Source organism: Spermophilus citellus (assembly GCF_964194105.1).
Source record: "Spermophilus citellus genome assembly, chromosome: 7".
NCBI lineage: Eukaryota > Metazoa > Chordata > Mammalia > Rodentia > Sciuridae > Spermophilus > Spermophilus citellus.
Genome location: NC_138188.1, coordinates 82,330,793 through 82,350,887, shown reverse-complemented (window position 1 = coordinate 82,350,887; position 20,095 = coordinate 82,330,793). Strand labels below are relative to the sequence as shown.

Sequence of the window (20,095 nt, the reverse complement as noted above, 5' to 3'; positions counted from 1 at the left end):
AATGGATATCCATGTTTCATCTATCCTAAGTGTACAAATAGCTGTGGCCCTTATGATGAGTGAGGAAAAGCATCACACCTTTTGCATCCCTACAGGAAGAATGCTTCCTAAGCAACAGCCACTGTGGGAAATGTCCTGGCATCCACCAGAGTTTCCACATGCAGAGGTTTGGACAGACACACTAATGGAATTACCTAGTACTAGGTAGTAGCACAAAGACGAACCCTAGGTTACAACAGCTTTGTCTTATAGAGTGCTTTTATTTCCATGATTTTTCAAAGATAGACAGTAAAAGGACTCTTAGTATATTGTTTGAAAGTTGAAATAGTCAAAGATGAATAAAAATTTTAAAAAGAGACACTAACACTCAGGCCTGACTACATAGTTTCAATATTCTGTCTTTGCCAAATGAGTGATGTCCCATATAACTCAAGATCAGGAAATGCTGGTAAATATAATATTAAGACAGTCCCTTTAGTAGTTTTTTTTTTTTTTTTTTTTTTTTTTTTGTAGAATCTGTTTTACCTTTTTTTGTGGGGGGTATTTATATTTTGATTAGGAGAAAAATCCCAAAACTGAAGAAAAGTTTAATTTCTTTATATCATTTTTACTTTAATAATTGATTTTTTCCTTTCAACATTATGATTTCAGACACTGATTTTTAATTTATTGACAAAGTGTTACAATAGAAAATGCTTCTACTATACTATATGAGTACTGAACCATGTGGATGAAAGGCCATGTCACTTTTCCCAAGGGGTCAGAAGAAGAAAGTCAAATATAGTGTACAATGGAAACTATTCACTCTCCTTTCCATTCTACTGTCTAAATAAAACAACCTCCCCAAACGAAATGAATTTAATGCAGTCACTCTTTGCAATTATGCCTACTGGTGCTCTTTGTTCAGCCGAAGTAAATGGAGAAACTGGTTCTATTCTGGGTCTTTAATCTTTCTGATATGGCAGCCTCTTTGGCAGAGAGCATGAGGATCAAATATACAGGACCCCTATGTCAGCACTCAGAGGAACATCTGTCTGGTCATGCAGGATATAAGGCTATCCACTTTTGCATACAGAATGCAACAACTCAAGGAGAACTCTCTCCCAAAGTCCTAGGAATTCTTGAGGTAGTGCTAGTACCTAAGAAATTAGGTTTCATTCATGAGCAGGTGATCTATGAGTTCAGAGGAACCCTGCAGTAAGTTTAATGCTCTGTTGTCAATATCTTAAAATTCTTAATGTTTCAACAAGAGACTCTGCATTTTCCCTTTGCACTGGATGCTGCAAATTATGTAACCTGACCTTCTGAGGGAGAAGGGCTTTAAAAGGGGAAAATTGCTTTCTTTTGGCCTTTGCAAAGACTTGAAAGCTGGTTGGAATGACCCCACTTGGGTATACTCTATTTTCTCCAAAGGATAACTCCTATTCAGGTTTTGAAAAAATCTATACTCCCCTTCAAGATCCAGTCTCCCTTCTCTATTTTAGGAAGACATTCTGTGCATTCTACGACCTCTTCAGCTGCATCCATAGTTGCTTTGTCAGTGATTATCTTTCCAAACTATCTAGTGTGTATCCATTTTATTATATGTGCATTTGAACCATTGAGATGTGAATAGATGTGTTTCCAATTTCCAGGATATTGCCTCAAAGACAAAGATGAAGAGACTGAACTCTTTATCCTTCCTCTAAGGTGGAAGATCTTTGAACATATTAGGGAAGGCAGAGGAAGGAGTAAAGGAACTGGGGTCCCTGCAAGACCTTCAGAACTAGAGCTCCTCTGCTAGCATTGACTACTCACTTTGGGTCAAGGACTTGAAAGAGGAGTCAGCCTTTATTCTTGAGAGCCTTTATTATTTAAGCTTAGCTCTGACATAATCAAGGTACAACATAAATACTTGTGGGCTGATTTATACTTAATTTGCATTTACTTAGAACAGCTGAATAACTGTTCAGAGTATTGGAATAGTCTACATAGGAAGAATTATCAATTTACCTTAAAATGATATAAAACTATATTGAACCGAATTTTACCTTCAGTGATTCTCAGAACACTTCTGAGTCTCGAAGAGCCTCAAGGTCATCATTATGAATATTAATTACAGTGGGAGTCTATAGATGTTGAGGCTTAAGTAAATCTATAATAACCTATGACAAACTCCTGAAATTGCATTTTCAAAATAAATTCCGGAAGCACTCTAGTTTCACTGTAATTTATCTTCCTTATGAAAGAAGACTATAGGATGTTAAAAATAACTTTTGTGAAACTTCTTGCTGTTGGAAACTAAAAATGGACACTTATACTTTAAAGAAATAGCATAACAAATATAATTTTCCTCCTTAAAATTTTTAAATGACCAAAATATTCAAATTTAAAATGTTATGTTGTTAATCAGTTACAAAGCCATTAAGCCATCACATATTCAAAAGTATAGATTTTGCGTTTACCTGCCCCAATAACTCTTTCGATGCGAATTCTGGAAGGATCTATCTCTTTTGCAAATTCATGGACTGCTAGGGATGGGTCTTCATAGGTATCTGGATCAATGTAAGTTTTAACTCCTGGGAAACGCACTGCAACAAAAATAAAAGATTGATTTAGTTTAAGAATATTTTAGTAGTCATACATCTTGTGAATATGTAAAAGGAGGAGTCATGTACTGAAATAGTCAGTCTAGTCTTGTTACATGATTTATTCTCTTTTCTTGATTCCCTTCTTCTCTCCCCTCCTTTAAAGCTTGGACTGCTTGCATTTATTTACCATACAGTGTAACTGAGTGGGTAGTTTCATAGAATCACTGATGGTTCCGAGAAAACACATCAGCTTACTCATCCACTAGAAGAAGACCCATACATTTCATACTTCTCTAGTCAGAGTGTGGGGAAATGAGGCATTACTCACCCCCAATAAGCTAGCACCATAGGGTCCTTCAAAAACACTAGGTTTTTGTGAACTTATAAACATTTATACGAAATAGCATAACAAAAATAAGTTTACTCCTGTACTGTGGTCTCTGTTTTCTAGAAGCTCTGTCAATAGAACAGAATAGAAGTCAGTGACAGGAAGGGCCACTACTGATACAGGCCTTTTCTGTGTACTCTGAGTTGCCTTCACAGCCAGACTGCTAATGTCTTGCAAAGGACCAGCTAGCTTCTCTAACCTGGTGGGAAGGGTGGGCACCAAGCGCCCAGATCTTGTCATTGGTGGTACAGCTGCTGCTGTGTCTCTGGTGGGGATGGAGTGTTCACAGCCTACCAGCAATTGGGATGAGTAGGGCTGGTTAGAAAACGTGAACACATGGCTGCCAGTTCATTTGTGAATGCCTGAAGTCACAGACTGCCTATGAATACCCTTCTGTTTTGTCATTGATTTCTGTTTTCTGCTTTAGATTGCTTGCTCTTGGAGTACAGATCATTTCTTATGTATTTGTGTATCTTTTCGATACCTTCTGTATGGTTCTCGAGGTAATAATCAAGTCTTTACTAAATAACAGGGATTAAAGGACCAAAGCTAAATTTGTGGTAGAGTGAATAGTACCCAGTTTTGTTACTACTTAGATTAAAAATCATATTAATCTAGAATTAAGTATTGTTTGGGGCTGCTGGAAACATGCTTTTGCAAGAAAATCTCAAACAAAAGATAACAAAGTGAGTTTAGAAGAGGTGACTGAATGGCTATTATTAGCAGTAATTTGCTTCATTTATTCTTCATGCTCATTGCCTTCATTTATTACCTCCTGTCTACTGTCTTAGTGCTTGATATTCACTCACAAAAATATTAGTATTTCTCAAATAGCACCAGAAAAGCACATTTTCAAGTACACTTAGACCCGACACTGATTTGGAAATGCTATGCTTTTTATACTTCTCAAAGTTCAGATTGGAGGGAAGGAGAACAGAATCTCTACTTCCATTTCAAAGGCCATGGGATATTATTGTAACTTAGTAAGAATTGTGATTTATAATTGAGTTCTGTAAACTCAAATCTGGTAGCTACTATTAGATGATTAGCAGCATCTAACTGGATATATGGACATGCTGAAAATACCACTTTAAGCACAGAAAACAAGTCTTATTTACTAACTCACACATAGTTCTAATAATGAAACCATTCAATTATTTATGATGACACACATTTCTATAGAATAAACTGATTATTTAATATTACTTTCTTTCTTGTAAATACAATGTATGTAATATAGGGGAAAAATGACTAAGCTTAGTTTAGATTTTACATTATCTGGTTACTAACTGATTTATTACTTTTTCACATTTTTTATTGGTACAGTTTAATTCTATATAATGGTGAAGTTTGTTGTTACATATTCATACATACATATAACATAACACTATAATTTGGCCAACATCATTCCTAGTTACTAACTATTTTAACTTATACCCTGTCTTCTAACATCAGTTTAGGTTTTTTTTTTTTCCTATTTCCTTGGCTGCCTCACGTTATTTTCAATGATTCTTGCTGTGCCCATCTGGTTTAGTTTATGCTAAACTGGTACTTAGAAAACAGATAATAAATACCCTAGGAGCACCTTTTCCCTTCGCATCTCAGTACTAAATGTCCTCCAGTGAATCTTAAGGTTGCCCAGCATAAGTCATCTGCCCAGGTGTCTGGATCCACGCTTCTGCAATCTGTTTACAGTGTTTCCAGGTCATCTCATGCCAGATATTGGCTTTCTCAGCTCTGACAGAGTAGTGAGACTCCAATTTATTGTAAAAAAGAACAACCTGTGAGAGTTTCTAAAACTGCATATGTCTTATTCCTAACCCGGACCTTCCCAGTCAAACCTTGGGGAGTCAGGGTGAACATTCTATTTCAGGTGATCCATAGAATACTCTAAAAAACCACATTAGCTTTAGGAATAGTCCTAAATCATCTCACTGATTTTTAATATCCTTACTTAAAGCCCTTTCTCTCTTGAAAAAGGACATAGATTGGAAAGTACCTTATTCTTTTTGTTTTTTCTTCTTTCTTTTTTTTTTTTGAAATAAAAGATGAGTTTAAATAGTTAAAGGAATTGCTTCTTGTATTATCTCTGTACTGTAGTTAATTGGAGAAACACCCCTTTCTTGTTAATTCAGTGTCTCATGGTAGAGAAATTCTCTTGAAAGCAGTGTGCAATTTTTAGGTGGATGTGGAGGTGGGTGTTAGGGAGGAGAGGATGGCAATTATCAAACCAACTATAGTGGCAATTACAGCTTGCTTGGGAAGAGATCCTCAAATGAATGTAACTGTGTAGTCAGTGCAAGAATTCCTTACATATTCTAAAAGTTAGAGAGCTGATGAATAATAAATTGTTTTGTTATATGTTTAAATGATGACAGTCCCTACGAGAAGGAGTAAAGATCCCTTAATATCTCTGTATCTCAGCTACTAAATAAAATGGATGCTGATTCTGGAGCCATTGTGAGTGGTAAATAACTAGATATAATCAGTCAACTTATATTTTTAGCAAATTCAGTCTGTTGTGTTTTCCAGCAAGCAGAACTGAGAAATAGGTAATGCAATTTAATGAGAAGCAGGTGCAATTTCTACCAACAAACCTGGAAACCAGATGACAGCTTTAAAACTAGAAGCTTAGAAGTGTTTTTGTTGTTGCTATTGTTGTTTGCTTCCTCAACTCAAAGGATATAAGTTTGAAATAAACTCTTGAAGTGCTGGAACAGTGTAAAATAATGCTAGAGAGTCACCACACTACTTACAATGCCCATTCTGCAACTGGTTTCTTCTCTTCTCTTCTGACTTCATCTTAGCCTTTATGTACCACTGACACCTTTTAAAAAAGCAAACAGAAACTTATTTTTAAGAATTATGTGGGCTAAAAACCAAAAGTAATTAAAATAGATATTATTTATAGACAAAGTTTATGCTATAAAGACCACTTTTAAGAATATCTTTACAATATGAGCAAAATTACTTATCTTTATAATATGTACACATTGTGATATACATCAAGATTAGCCCAGATAAGTGAAGTCATTTGATCCAAAACACAGGACTCATGTTTTTATAATATGCATAACCATCATTTCTTTCTTATATGAGTTTGTAAGAAGTTTTTAAAAGTCAAAATGAAAAAAAATGATTTTGTGTCAGAATTGCAGAAATTTAGGCAGGCATCTTCCATTGGTCAATGCTAACCAATATGATGGTTTTCTTTCTTTAATAATTGAAATCTGGTGGAAGAATATTCTGTTCTCTCACTGGATAACTTGGTTCCCATGACTTCTTCAATACAAATAAATTCACTAACATCTGTATGATCTAACAGTTCATCAAACTGCTCATTCCAGTTGGTTAAACTGAATATATCTCTGGTACACAATACAATCTTCCACTGTGAATTTTGCCTCAAATTCTCTGCAAGCTGAGTCTGGATCAAAGATGTCTTAAAGATTTCATAGGATAATTTTCAGTATGTGCTCCTTTACCAACCAGCATAAGAGATACTTCAAAATGATTTTTTTTTTCTTATGTAATTCAAATTGTTCTCTCCAGTGTGCAGAATATTGAAGTGGCTTCTGATTTCATATAAATCGGCAAATGTAGAAATTGAAAGCTGAGAATAATTTGGTATAATTTTTCTTTATCATCAAGTTCTCTTTTTAAGTGTTATTCATTTTCTGCTCCAAATATCAAATAAAGGTAACATTTGAGTCCTTTTCTTAAGTTTATCAGGCAAAGTTATTTAACCTACAAAGATTGTAATACTTTATAATTATTATGTTTAAGTTTTAAGGCAATACTTTCTGATATCTTCATAAAATGCTTTTCCACATACGTATGTGTTATTCAAATCATTATTTACTGAATTATTTTATGGAAAATAATGCCTTAACCAATGTTCCATAAATCATATATAATATAACTTGTAAATTACATCTAATTTTGCTATAGGTTGAATCACTGTTAAATAAAATATCATGTAATATAATTTCCATGATGAATGGAGTTGTTTTTCCCTATTGGGGATAAATATGATACTGCTGTTAAATAAAATCATATTTTTATGAAAGTACCTCAAATTTCTTTGAAGGAACTTTCCAAATGGAAAATAAGTATCTTTATAAATCAAATTTAACCATTCTGTTTAAATCATCACTGTCTAGTTAACATGGTATAATTTGTGTCTTTGGAGTTAAGATTTTTTTATCTGACCTTAGTTTACTTCAATAATTTAATAAGCTTTCTGGGCTCCAAAGCATATTGTCTGTAAACAGGGTGCAATTTCATGACAAATGAAAAATTTTCAAGAAATGCGTGCCCTCAAATTAACAGAGATTGGGAAGAATTTATGAGACAGAGGGCATAGGATAATACAGTAAGGTTTATTATTCTAAACATTTCCATAATAAGATTTGATAAACATGTAGTAATTTTTTGCAAGTTGGTGTTTTTAACTTAACCCAATTGTCATTGCGGTTTCCCATACAACGAAATGCTTTATTTATTTTCCTTTTCCAGTCTGGTACCTTTAACCTCACTGCAACTTTCTTTCATTTGTCTCCACCCCCAGCCATCATTATCTCCTGATCCCTCTCCTTGCGTCCGAGTCTTATGTAAAATTAAAAGAATTTCAGCATGTTTTTCAGTTAAAAAAAAAAAAAAAACAGCCTCCACCAGTATGTACACTTTTTATTCTTGGTTTCTATGATTGGTGGGTCCCTGAGGGTGGTTAAGGTTTTTCTAGGCCGTGTTTGCTTTAGGCTTGAATATTCTGTCTTCAACTCCAAAATTTGTTTTTCATTCATTATAAAAGAAAGGTTGTATCTAAGCTGTGCTGATGGCAAAGTGCTATCAGAGGTTAGCTCTCAGAATAAAGGGAGAGAGTTGATGGGGGAACGCTGGCAACATGATGTGGCCACACTAGTATTTTTACTAGGATAAACTTATTCTTTCTTAAGTTCTGTAAAAGGAGGTTTGTTATGATGAAATCTTTGATAGAAGTTGTATTAGGGACTCAAAATGATAAGAGTTGTCTAAGTACTTGTGCACTTATTTATCTATACCTTGAAGTCTGTTGTCAATATTGTAGGTGACTTTTTATTTATGCATATATCCTAGCTTAAAACTCAAAGGACTTGGTGGTATTTTCTTTCTTATTAGAGAAACCTATTTTATAATTGATTTCAATAATTGAGTACAATTGTTAAATGAATTTTAATAAAACATAGGTATCTCGGCAGAGTGTCTTAAATTAGTAAAACAAAGATTGTTTATAAACAATCTGACAGTACTATTTATTATTCCTGGGTTTTTTTCTGTTTTTTATCAGATACTATCAGAGACTAGGTGTGCTGATAGGGTTTGTACACTTTACCTAATGTTAGCATGGATGTACACTGTTTGGCTGGCCTTACTTCAGTTTTAAGTCACAGCATTGGTATTTTGCTGTACATGTATGTAACAAATTACTCTAAAAACTCTTGAGGTATTTTGTGCCCCTACTGATACTATATCAATTATTTCTCTTTATAGAAGTGATCTGAAGATATTTATGATTTCTGACAGAAGTCATGGTTAAATATCAAGGGTTAATAAGATATAACACTTGCATTTTAAAATATTTTTCTACATACTCATTCTTCTTTCTGAATTGTCAATGTCTATATCACAGTAATAATCATCAGTTATATTTAAAAATCAATAATCAATGCTTTTAGTGTATTAAATTATCATAGCAAACCTATATGAAAATACAAAGCTAAGATTCAGATGTGTGAAGGACTCTGACTACTAGTCAGGATTCAAATCTAGGTCTTTTGCTATTTTATAGTTATCATTACTTTACATTTTCATCCATCTTATCCTAAGGTAGAGAAACACCATAATTATAAATCCAAGTAACACTATTATACTAAGAACAGTTTTAATATTTAATTGATAGAAAGTCACACTTTTGTAATACTAATTTTTTAAAGAGCTTTTATATATATTGTTTGCTCTGCAATTTTTTTCTAGAAAAATATCTTTTACAGTGTCATTTTATTTTAGTAAATGAAAAACTCAGAAGTAACTTAAAGAGTACAAATTCATCATTCACAGATTTCACACTTCTTTTACCAAGTCATTGTGTGCTCTTGTGCTCAGGGGCTTGTTGACACCAAGGACTAATGATGGAAGCCATGTGCTGAGTAAAGCTCTCTATCCTCTGATCTGTCAGGATTGTTCTTTAGCTCAGCTGTGCATTGCTACACTTAAAAGCATTTAAAGACACAGTGTATAAAAGAGTGGATAATCAAAAATCTTGAAAATACATCTGTTTCCATTACCTGCCAGTGATTAAGAAGAACAAAGTAAGGATGACCAGAAGGGTGAATCCCCCAACGGCGGCAGTAGCGATCACCAGAATTTGCCCTTGTTCTGCTGCCATGTCAGAAGCTGAAACACAGAAGGGTAATATTAAAATTTACCCAAATTTATGCTAAACATAGTACCTGTTTGAAAATATGGTAATGGATACCAAACAAGCCCAACATATTTTGCCTTTATTTCGGAATTCATATATAGGATGCTAACCCCAAATAAATGAGCTTTATCTAAGGGCTGAAGAGTTGAGGTCATCACCCACCACAATAGCACTTCTTCTTTCCTATAAAAAATATGAAAAAAGTAGACTTATTCTTAGTACCCTACATTTTAAGATTAAATATGTGTTACAGAATTAAACAAAAAGGTTTTGTTTTATATAATTGCTTATTTTAATCTCCTTTAAAACCTTTAAGCCAGTACACAAGGCTTCATGGACTGTTCCATTATCTGTTTCTACAAAGTAGAAAGACTGTTCTATCATTCCTTTCAAGAATGATCTTCTAAATATAGCCTCTTCAACAAATGGTGCTGGAGAAACTGAAAATCCATATGTAGGAAAATGAAATTGAACCCCTGTCTTTCATCCTGCACAAAACTCAAAGTGTATCAAGGACCTAGTAGACCCTGCACCCACTAGAAGAAAATGTAGGCCCAATTCTCCATCATGTTGGCTTGGGAACTGACTTTATCAACAAGACTCCTAATGCATAAAAAGTAAAATTAGTATCAATAAATGGTATGGTATCAAACTAAAAAGCTTCTTCCTAGCAAAGGAAACAACTAAGAACGTGAACAGAATGGGAGAAAATCTTTGCCACCTCAGTTAAAGCATTAATCTCCAGGGTATAAAATAACTCAAAAAATTTAATAACCCCAAACCAAATAACCCAATCAATAAATAGGCAATGGAATGGAACACATACTTCACAGAAGAAGAAATATAAATGGTCAGCAAATATATAAAAAAAGTTCAACATCTCTAGCAAGTAGAGAAATGCAAATTAAAACTACACTGATATTCCATCTCACTTCAGTCAGAATGACAATTATAAAGAACAGAAGTAACAATAAATATTGGCAAGGATGTGGGGAAGCAAACTGGTACAACTACTCTGGAAAGCAGTATGGAGATTTCTCATAAAACTTGGAATGGAACTACCATTTGACCCAGGTATTCCACTCCTCAGTATATACTCAAGGGACTTAAAATCAGCATACTATAGTGACACAGCCATATCATTGTTTATAGCAGTTCAAAGCAGAGTAGGCAAGGTATGGAACCAATGTAGGTGGGCTTTAAGAGATGAATGGATAAAGAAAATGTGGTATATACATACAATGGAATATTACTCAGCAATAAAGAAGAATTAAATTATGGAATTTTCCAGTAAATGGATGAAAGTGGAGACTGCCATGCTAAGCGAAATAAGCCAATTCCAAAAAAACAAATTTCTCTGGAATGTAACCACCATTTGACCCAGTTATCCCACTCCTCAATACATACCCAAATGACTTAAAATCAGCATACTACACATCATTGCTTATAGCAGCTCCATGCGCAGTAGACAAGGTATGGAACCAGAAAGTTCTTTCTGATATGCTGATGCTAACGCACAATAAGTGGGGGAGGGTTGGGGAAGAATAGAAATTCATTGGATTAGACAAAGGAGAATGAAGGAAAGTGGGGGATGGAATAGAAAAAAACAGTAGAATGAATCCAATAAAACTTTCCTATGTTCATATAGAAATACATGGCCAGTATAATTCCACATCATGTACAACCATAAGAATGGGATCCTAATTAGAATAAGTTACAATCCATGTATATATGTATAATATATTAAAAATACACTCTACTTTCATGTAAGATAAATTGAAAAATAAAAATAAGCTAACAATAAAAATTTAACACAACAAAAGAATGATCTTCTATATATTTCATAGAACTAAGTTCACACATTAAATTTTTAAGTTTCTACCTGCCCAGCACAAGGAAATACACACACACACTCACACACACACACACACACACACACACACACACATATTTAGATGTCTAGATATCTATATCTCTATTTATATCTACACATACATATAATGTATAACTAATAGGTGCATAAATGTTTGGCAGGAATTGGGAAAATTATATTTAAAATGTCATTTTTTGTTAAAAAAAGATCAGATAACATATAGAACAAAATGATACTTTTTTCATTGACAAAACTTTTTTTTTTTTTCATGGTGCTGGAGATGAAACATAGGACCTTGTGCATGGTAGGGAAGAAAACTGTATCTTAATACTGCATGGAGTGCATATTTAACTAAACTTCCAACAATGTTTCAAAATGTTAGTTCAATTTGTTTATTAATATTCCTCATTTTCTGTATTACTGAAACTTAATTCAAATACAATTTTTATGGGATGGGATGAGAAACAGCATAAAAACAGAGGTAAAGAAATGGAAGCACAGAAAAAAATGAAGAGCTTGCTCTCATAGGTCTATGACAAAATTCAGGTTTCTAACTTCTTGTTTTAATTCTTCTTCATATACTAAAATTCATAATAATAAATCAGTTATCAGTTTTCTATAATATTAAATAAATATCACCTTTTAATATTGCTTAAGCTAAAGCTTGTTTTTATTTTGATTATTATAAATAAGAATATGTAAATCTCATAAGTCATAGAAAGTAAATTGAATTTAAAAATATATAATTACAAAGCAAACTGAACTGAGTATGGTAGTGCACACCTGTAATCTCAGTAACTTAGGAGGCTGAGGCAGGAAGAACACAAGTTCAAGGTTAGCCTTGGAAACTTAGGGAGACCCTGCACAGCACAAGGAAATACACACACACACACACACACACACACACACACACACAATAAAAATAAGAGTGCTTCTGAAAATAAATAGATAAATAAATTTAAAAATACTAAATAATAAATAAAAAGGGATGTATCTCAGTGGTGGAGTACCCTGTGTTTTTCAGACACAAATGTGTGTGTGTATATATATATTCAGAATATTACAATCTCATAAAATGATATACCTACTAGAGAAAATCTAAACCTTCAGTGCTATTGTTGACCCATTAAGGAAACAGTCCTGATATTTAAGAGACTTTTAAAGAAATCCTAATGTAATAAAGACAATATTTATATATGTTCCGTTTTCAGTAAGAAAAATATATTACACTTTGGAATTAGATTTTTGCCATCCCGATTTAATCAAGGTATTTTCAGGCAGTCTATTACAATGTTCAGTTTTTAGCTCATAATCTGTACCAAGACAAGTTAAATGTTGCACCTTATCCAAAACATAAGGTACTGAACCTTTTTTGTTTGGTCTTCACTGAATTTCCTAATCTTCAAAATTAGCACTACTATCAGTGCCCCCAAATGTCACATTTCTCATTGAAAATTATAAAATAACAAATATTAAGAAGTTCTTGTTATAGAAAACAATATTAACTCATTGAAGATAAAGAAGATAGCATTTTAAAAGAAAACATTTTTTATGCAGCAACTGCTATGTTTACAAATTAATAATATTGTTCAAGAGTGTTGAACCTGAACCATATATTTTCACAGTAGTCAGACAGCTAGTAATTTATTGAAACCATATATTCAAAGTTCAGATGGGGAATAAGATTATGTAATTGGGTACCTTCTGAAAATCAGATTACTTTGCTATAGAAAATTGTGTTGATTTAAATAGTTTTACCAATATGTCTCCTTTTGCAAACTTAAATTATTTATTTATGAACATTTTAAATTAAATGTAATTGGATAACAGAATATTAAGTTGTGACACTTCAAAAATATATATTCCTGTATAATTGTTTCTTAAATTTCTATATTAGGAATCCTAAATAGTCCTCTATGGAGAGTAAAATATATAAGTAATCAAGTTATTTGAAAATAAGAGTGTTTAAGGAGGCACCCTGTTACAGTGGGAGCAAAATGTTATAGATGATGAGGCTGAGATTATTAGGAAAACACCACCAACATTCTCATCTTGATCAACAACAGTCACTATTTATTTTAATAGTCTTCTATGTTCCTAGCATAATTCATCAAGCTTCAGATTCACATGAAATTTATGTTCATAATCTTGATAGGTAGGTACTGCTATTATTCCTTCCATAAGTAGTAATGTTATTTGTCTAACATTGCACCTATCATACACAGGAGAGCTAGCAATTCAACTATTATCTGCCTCTGAGCCCTTGCTATTAATGGTACTTGAAACCACCACTTCACAAAAAGGAAAAACCGCTAGAACTAGACCATTTGTTACATAAGCATAATTATAGCCTTGCTTGACTTTGTTTTGATGTTTATAATGTTAAGAATGTTGGAATAAGCATTCACAAATCTTTCAGACCAATTTAAAAAAAAAGTTATAAGTATAACAATAAATAAAATTTAAATATCACCATCTTTCAGACCAATTTTACTATATTGTGTGATCCACTAAGGCTATAATCAAATTTAGATTTGCTATATGGATATAAGAGAAATACCCAGGATCTATACTGAAACCCTTGGTCCTGACAGAGATAATTTCTGATTTTTATTATATTAGTGTTGGTCTATCACAGAGTTCTGACTTCATCTCAGGATAAATTCCCAAACCCTCAACTTTTTACAAATGCCTCCAGTATATGTCTTCAGATTTATCATTCTCTAACCTTGCTGAATTTCTCCCAGTGTCTTGACTGAGCCCAACTTTCTTTGCTGGTCAATTCCTATTCAGTCCTCCTTCATGAACATCACATCATTTGGGAAGCTTTCTTTTTGGCCGTTTAGATTTGCTTAGACCCCTTCTCCCCAGATAGATGTACCTCTGGTCCCTTTAATGACTTATACCAATAACATGATAATATTTTATTAAATTCCCTATTTTTGTAGGCTTTTTTTCCTATTGGAAAGCAAATTCCATAAGGGCAGAGAATTGATTCACTATGGTATCTGTAGTGAGTTGAATGGTGACGCAACTTCCCTCTCCCCTCAAAAAGGGAATATATGAAAAAGTCTCAGTCACCCTGACTTATATACATGATCTAAAATACAATGATACATGTCCTTCTAAGAGACTGAAAAGGAGAAGACAAAGAGGAGAAGGTGATGTAAAGACAGGCAGAGCCTGGTGCTGTAGTACCACAAACTAAGAAACACGTGGAGACCCCAGAAGTTGAATGTGGTAAAGGATTCTCCATGAGAGCCTTTGGAGGGAGGATGTTTTGCCCTCCAGAACTGTATTCTGTTGTTTTAAGACACACTTTTTGTGATAATTTGTTAACACAGCCCTAGGAAACTCATATAGTGTCCAACCTACAGGACATGATGCATGGTATTAGTTTAATCGGTATTTTTTTTTTTTTTTTAGTGAATGAATTAATTATTATTTGCATTGAACGAATTTGGTAAGAAAATGTTAGGTTAAACTCTAACCAATCCACATTCTCACACTTCCCTTGATGGATGAGGAAGATTAACCTGAAATGTAGCTATGCAATGTATATAAAGAGAATCTACCACCTGATATTAATCATGAGAATCCTATTATTCTGTATGCTTGGATAAAATACTTCCTGGAAGGCAGAAACTACTGGAAAATTCTTACTTCCAAATTTTACTTAAGCTCGGAAATGTGAATATAAGGTTAATAATTCACTCAGTAAATATTTATTAAGTATTTTATTTTATATAGTGCCAGGGATTGAACTCAGAGGCACTTAACCACTGGAGCCACATCCCCAGCCCTTTTTATTTTTTATTTTGAGACAGAGTCTCACTAAGTTGCTTAGGGCCTTGCTAAATTGCTGAGGCTTTGAACTTTCCATCTTCCTGCCTCAGCCTCCAGAGCTGTTGGGATTATAAGCCTCTGCCACCAAGCCTAGCTATTAAGTAACTATTATTTACCAAGCACGGAGGTAGATACCGGGGATACAGTGATGAACAAAATAGACACAGTTACTATGCTCATGGACTTATAGTTCAGTGGTGAATATAGGAAGTGAACAAAATATTACAAGAAAAGCTATTGTTATAAAAAGGAACCTGGTGGGCTGGGGTTATGGCTCAGTGGCAAAGCCCTTACCTAGCAGGTGTGAGGCAAAGGGTTCTATCCTCAGCACCACATAACAAATAAAGGCATTCTGTCCATCTACAACTATAAAAAACAAAAATTTAAAAAAAGGAAACTGTAAAGTGATAGACAGACCATGGCAGTGAGTCAGCTGACCCATTAATTTGGAAGATATAATATGTTGGAAAGGAAGAGAATGAGGAGAAAGATAAAGAAATGCTTAGTAGCCAGAGACCCCACTGACTTGATTCATTTAAATAGACACAAGCAAACCATAAAAATCACCAACCAAATTGATTCAATAAAAATACAGTATAGCTACAAATCCCTCTGCTATAAAAACTTGTCTATAGTACTATTTATTTTTGCTATCCTGACAAAAGTTTATTTTTAATTAGTTTTATAGGGAAAATTTATAACTCACCCTCCTGAGTAGTACCTACAGAGAGCTAACTTGTCCTTAAAAAGAATCACAATGAAAATCATAGTAAGAAATGAAATTTATTTGTGATTAGCTGATTGGAAATGTTCTTTTGCTTAACGGATTGAGGTTGTCTTCTTGGAAAAAAATTAAGTATATTAAAACAGCACATTTGTTTTATGGTTTTGGAAAGGAGTACACTTCCTTAAAGGAAGCAATTATCCAAAAACATGTTGCAAAATTATTACTGAACAAGGACTTAGCACCCTAGCTGCTGCTTGATATAATTCAGATGACATTATTAAGTAAGGTTGGCTTTAGCTGTTTCCATTTAAAGAGGAAAAAGTGAAGTTCTTTACTTGGAATCAAAATACTTAAAAAATAGATTGCATGTCTTTAGGAAAGTATGTGAGGAAAGCAATTTGGCTATTTTTAACTGGAGAATTTTCTTCTATGGAGGCATATGATTTTGTCTCCCTGTAATCAAGATTATTCTAGTTTATATTTACATTTCAAAGTAAAATATGTTATTTGTATTCTGTCTCATTTTCTGTGGAATAGCTTTTTAAAGTTAACTCTTTTCTGTTATGAACAACCTTTTAAAGTTATTGGAGACAGCAGTCATGAGATTTTTTAAAATAAATTATTTCTCAAAAATGCTGCCTGTTGGAATAAAATATCTTCATCATTTCACCAAAATGAATTCTTGCTATTTTTTGGCACAGTCAAAATATTAACAAAGTCATGAATTGACAATAGTCAATAAATAAATGCATTTTTAGGTTTATTTGCAACCGATACAGGAAAATTCTCCTCTCAGGTCATACATAGCAATCACTGTTAGCATAACCTTATGAGAATGAGAAGCACACATGAATGTACACAACCTAACACTATATAATGGAGACCAATTAATTTGCACAATTTCAATACCATATGCTTAAGTAAACATGAGTAAGGGATACAAATGAAAGCTGAGGAAATGTTTCTCCTAGAAGAATATAACTCCTGTGACTTAGAAGATGAAATCACTATTATCTTGCCCATCTAGACTTAAAAGCATGTTACTCTCTTTGGGTTTTCTACAATTCTGAGTCCCATGTCAAAACTTTCATGAGGTTCCATATCATCTTATCTTTATATTTCCACTGGAATGGTCAAATTTCAGACTTCAGCTCTACGTGACAAGACCAGTTTTTTGATTTTCTGTTGGGTTGCCTTTCTATAGTGTCTCTTCCAACTCCCTCCCATATTGTACAGCCAGATAATTATCCTACAACATAATATTTGAAAATATTTAGAATGTTTTCCATTGCCTAGAGGGTCAAATTATCCCTTACTAGTGTGTCTACCACCTCAGCGATTTCCAAGAATGAAACTTTGCAGTTAGCCCTCTTACAAGTCTCCCTTTGCCTTCCAGTTGTCATCAGTACTGTCATATGTACCTTTTAAGTATTCCTTAGATTTATCCCCAGACTCTCCAATTTCCATTGCTAGTTAGGTATATATATTATCACATTTATTTGAAATCAGTCAGCAGCCTCAGTGATGTGAAATGCAGTTGAGCAATAGCAAGCGAGACAAAAAATAAAAATAAAAAAATCCTCTGGACATCCACTTGATGTTCACATATTAACAACGCACAGCTCATGCCAAAATAGAGCTTTGATTCCTTGTACTTTTACTTTAGACATATTTATTGATTACCACGTTTACAAAATAGTACAATAGCAATAGATTAGAAATAACATGGTGGGGGTGGGTATCAGAAGAGAGAAAGCTGAGTAGAAGAGCATACTACTGGAAAGATTGGCAGAAGAGAGGAGGAAAGCAGAAAACATGACATCCCCAAATATACATCAGTCAGGAGTCAGAAATCAGAAATTTAAGATACTAAAAAGTTCAACCCTACAGAATTCAAGGAGCAGCAAAGGACTTACTATGATTTAACTCTTCACATTGACAAGTTCATTCAAGGTCAATTAAAAACATAGTGAGATAAGTCCAAGACATTTTATTTAAAGGGCAGGAGTCTGTAGGTGCATGATTTGAAAGATATTTCTCTCTAACACAAAAGTTAAAAAATAATGCTTTTTAGACCAAATGCCTGGATGAAAAAAAAATGATTTACTTTTTTAAGGGATTTTATATTTTATGTTAGAAATAATATCTTTAGATATTTTCAACAACAAGGAATTGGCCTACTGCCTTAATAAATGCATATTGTGCATAAAAACGAGATAAAGGATACATTTTAGACATAAATATAAAATATCCTTGGCTGAAGAATAGTATTCTTATTTGATTTACATGGCAATACTAATCCTTAAACATGTCTTAAGTTTCATAAATGATATCTCATAACTTGCATCACATTGATAAGTTAATAGAAGAAAGTAATATGCATTAATTTTTTTCCTAAATAGTTCTGCCTAGACTTTAAGTGAAATAAATATTAGAGAAACAGGCATAAATATTGTATTTATACTTTTGTTCTCATTCAATATTTGATGCTATCTACCAGTAGGAAAATATGTTTAAGGTTAGAAATGAAAGACTTGAGAGAGTCTCTGTTCCACTCAAGTCAGCTGATTACTGGGTTCTCACCTGGGCAGAAACAAACCTCAGATACCATCTCTGTTGCAGTGGAGACCTTAGCAGGGATTAAACTTATTTTCAGAATGTGATTTGACATTAATGCTTTTTGTACTGTTCTGCTGCTTCCCCTGAAACAATGCAATTCAGTACATCAAACTGTGGGTACACTGGAATGCCAAAGATTTCAAGATTCACTCTTCTTGATGACCTCAATTTACTTGTCAGACAAAAATGCCAAATGATACAGGGATAATTGGAAAATGTGAGTTTGGTATAAGTTGATGGAGTGTCAGAAACAGTGGCAGGTATGCAGCAAGATTAAAGACTTTTTTAAAAAAGAGAATCTTATGTTCATTCCTAAGTGGTCAAGATGTCTTGCCACAGGTAGGGTCATGTGACAAATTTCAAAAACAAAGAAAAGTTGATTGAGGCACTTAAAGAATGGAAATTATTGTCAAGATTATGAATGTCAAGGATTTAATTTTTAATTATCCATGTTTCATGCTGTTACTGGCAGTTGAGATCGGTCTTTGAGAACATTTTTGCAAACTAAAATATTTCTGTCTTTATTTTATACATATGTTTTATCCTTAAAAAAAAATACCAAGTATAGAAAAGGATTTTCTTACAAGTTTCGAAAATTCCCCAGATCACTGGCCTGGAACCAATGATTGTTTTCATTTCAGATACTATTCATTTTGCATCATGATATTAATAGTGGGTACCTGCACACTGGGAAAGCACATTTATGGAGTAGAAGCTATAACTTCTTAAAATAACAGCTACTGTGATTCGAGGTAAATAGCTTTTTTTTTTCAACTTCTTTTTGTAGTTGTAAATGAGCAGAAAGCCTTTATTTTATTTGTTTATTTTTATCTGGTGCTGAGGATTGAACTCAGTGCCTCATGCATGCTAGGCAAGCGCTCTGCCACTGAGCTACAGCCCCATCCCATGAGGTAAATAGTTTTTTAATTGAATGTATAGTCATTTGAGATCACAGCTATCTATAATCTGCGTTTTACAGAAAATATTTAAATGAAGTAGTGTCAATTTAAAGTCACACATTGGTTTATTTAGAAAAAGATCCAGAAAATTTCTTGAGGAAATTCTCGTTGGTTAATTTATTATTCATTCAAAAATAATAAAAATATCCATTATGAAGTGTGTGTGAAACACTGTGCTACTGGGCTTGAAGAGATAAGAACTGAAGTGTAGTTTCCCTGTCTCAGAATTTTCTCTTCAATGACATGGGAAGATACACAAGCTTTGATTGTAAATATTTTTCACATAGGGGACAACTGAGAGGGTGGCAACTTAGATTTGAGGAAGCAAAGTTAAGGCTAAGGAGGGATTCTTCAGTTAAATCTAGAATGATTAAAATAAATCAGATTTCCACTCACCACTTGGTTGGGTGATGTTGTGGCATTCTAGGTAAAGAAACATCATGAATAGTTCAGACATTAAAATAGCCCAATATCTACAGGAGTTGTTTTCATGTATTTTGAGATGTCTGAGACATAGACCAAAATACAGAAGAAACTGGAGAGATAAGCCAGGAATTCATCAGGAAAATTAAATATGCCTATTTATTATTTTTTCATTTTGTCATTTATTTGTTTTTGTTTTAATAAGTCATACATGACAGTAGAATGCA

General features: G+C 33.4%; 1 protein-coding gene across 1 annotated transcript in view; it reads right to left on the bottom strand.

Moving 5' to 3' along the window:
* The window catches only part of EPHA6 (EPH receptor A6), a gene marked incomplete at both ends in the record, with an annotated part of 842,065 nt that overhangs the window by 253,134 nt on the left and 568,836 nt on the right, over window positions 1-20,095 (bottom strand). Inside the window, 3 exon segments of the mRNA XM_081301897.1 lie at window positions 2,445-2,570; window positions 5,715-5,785; window positions 9,285-9,393. Coding sequence (XP_081158023.1) covers window positions 2,445-2,570; window positions 5,715-5,785; window positions 9,285-9,393 — 306 coding nt within the window.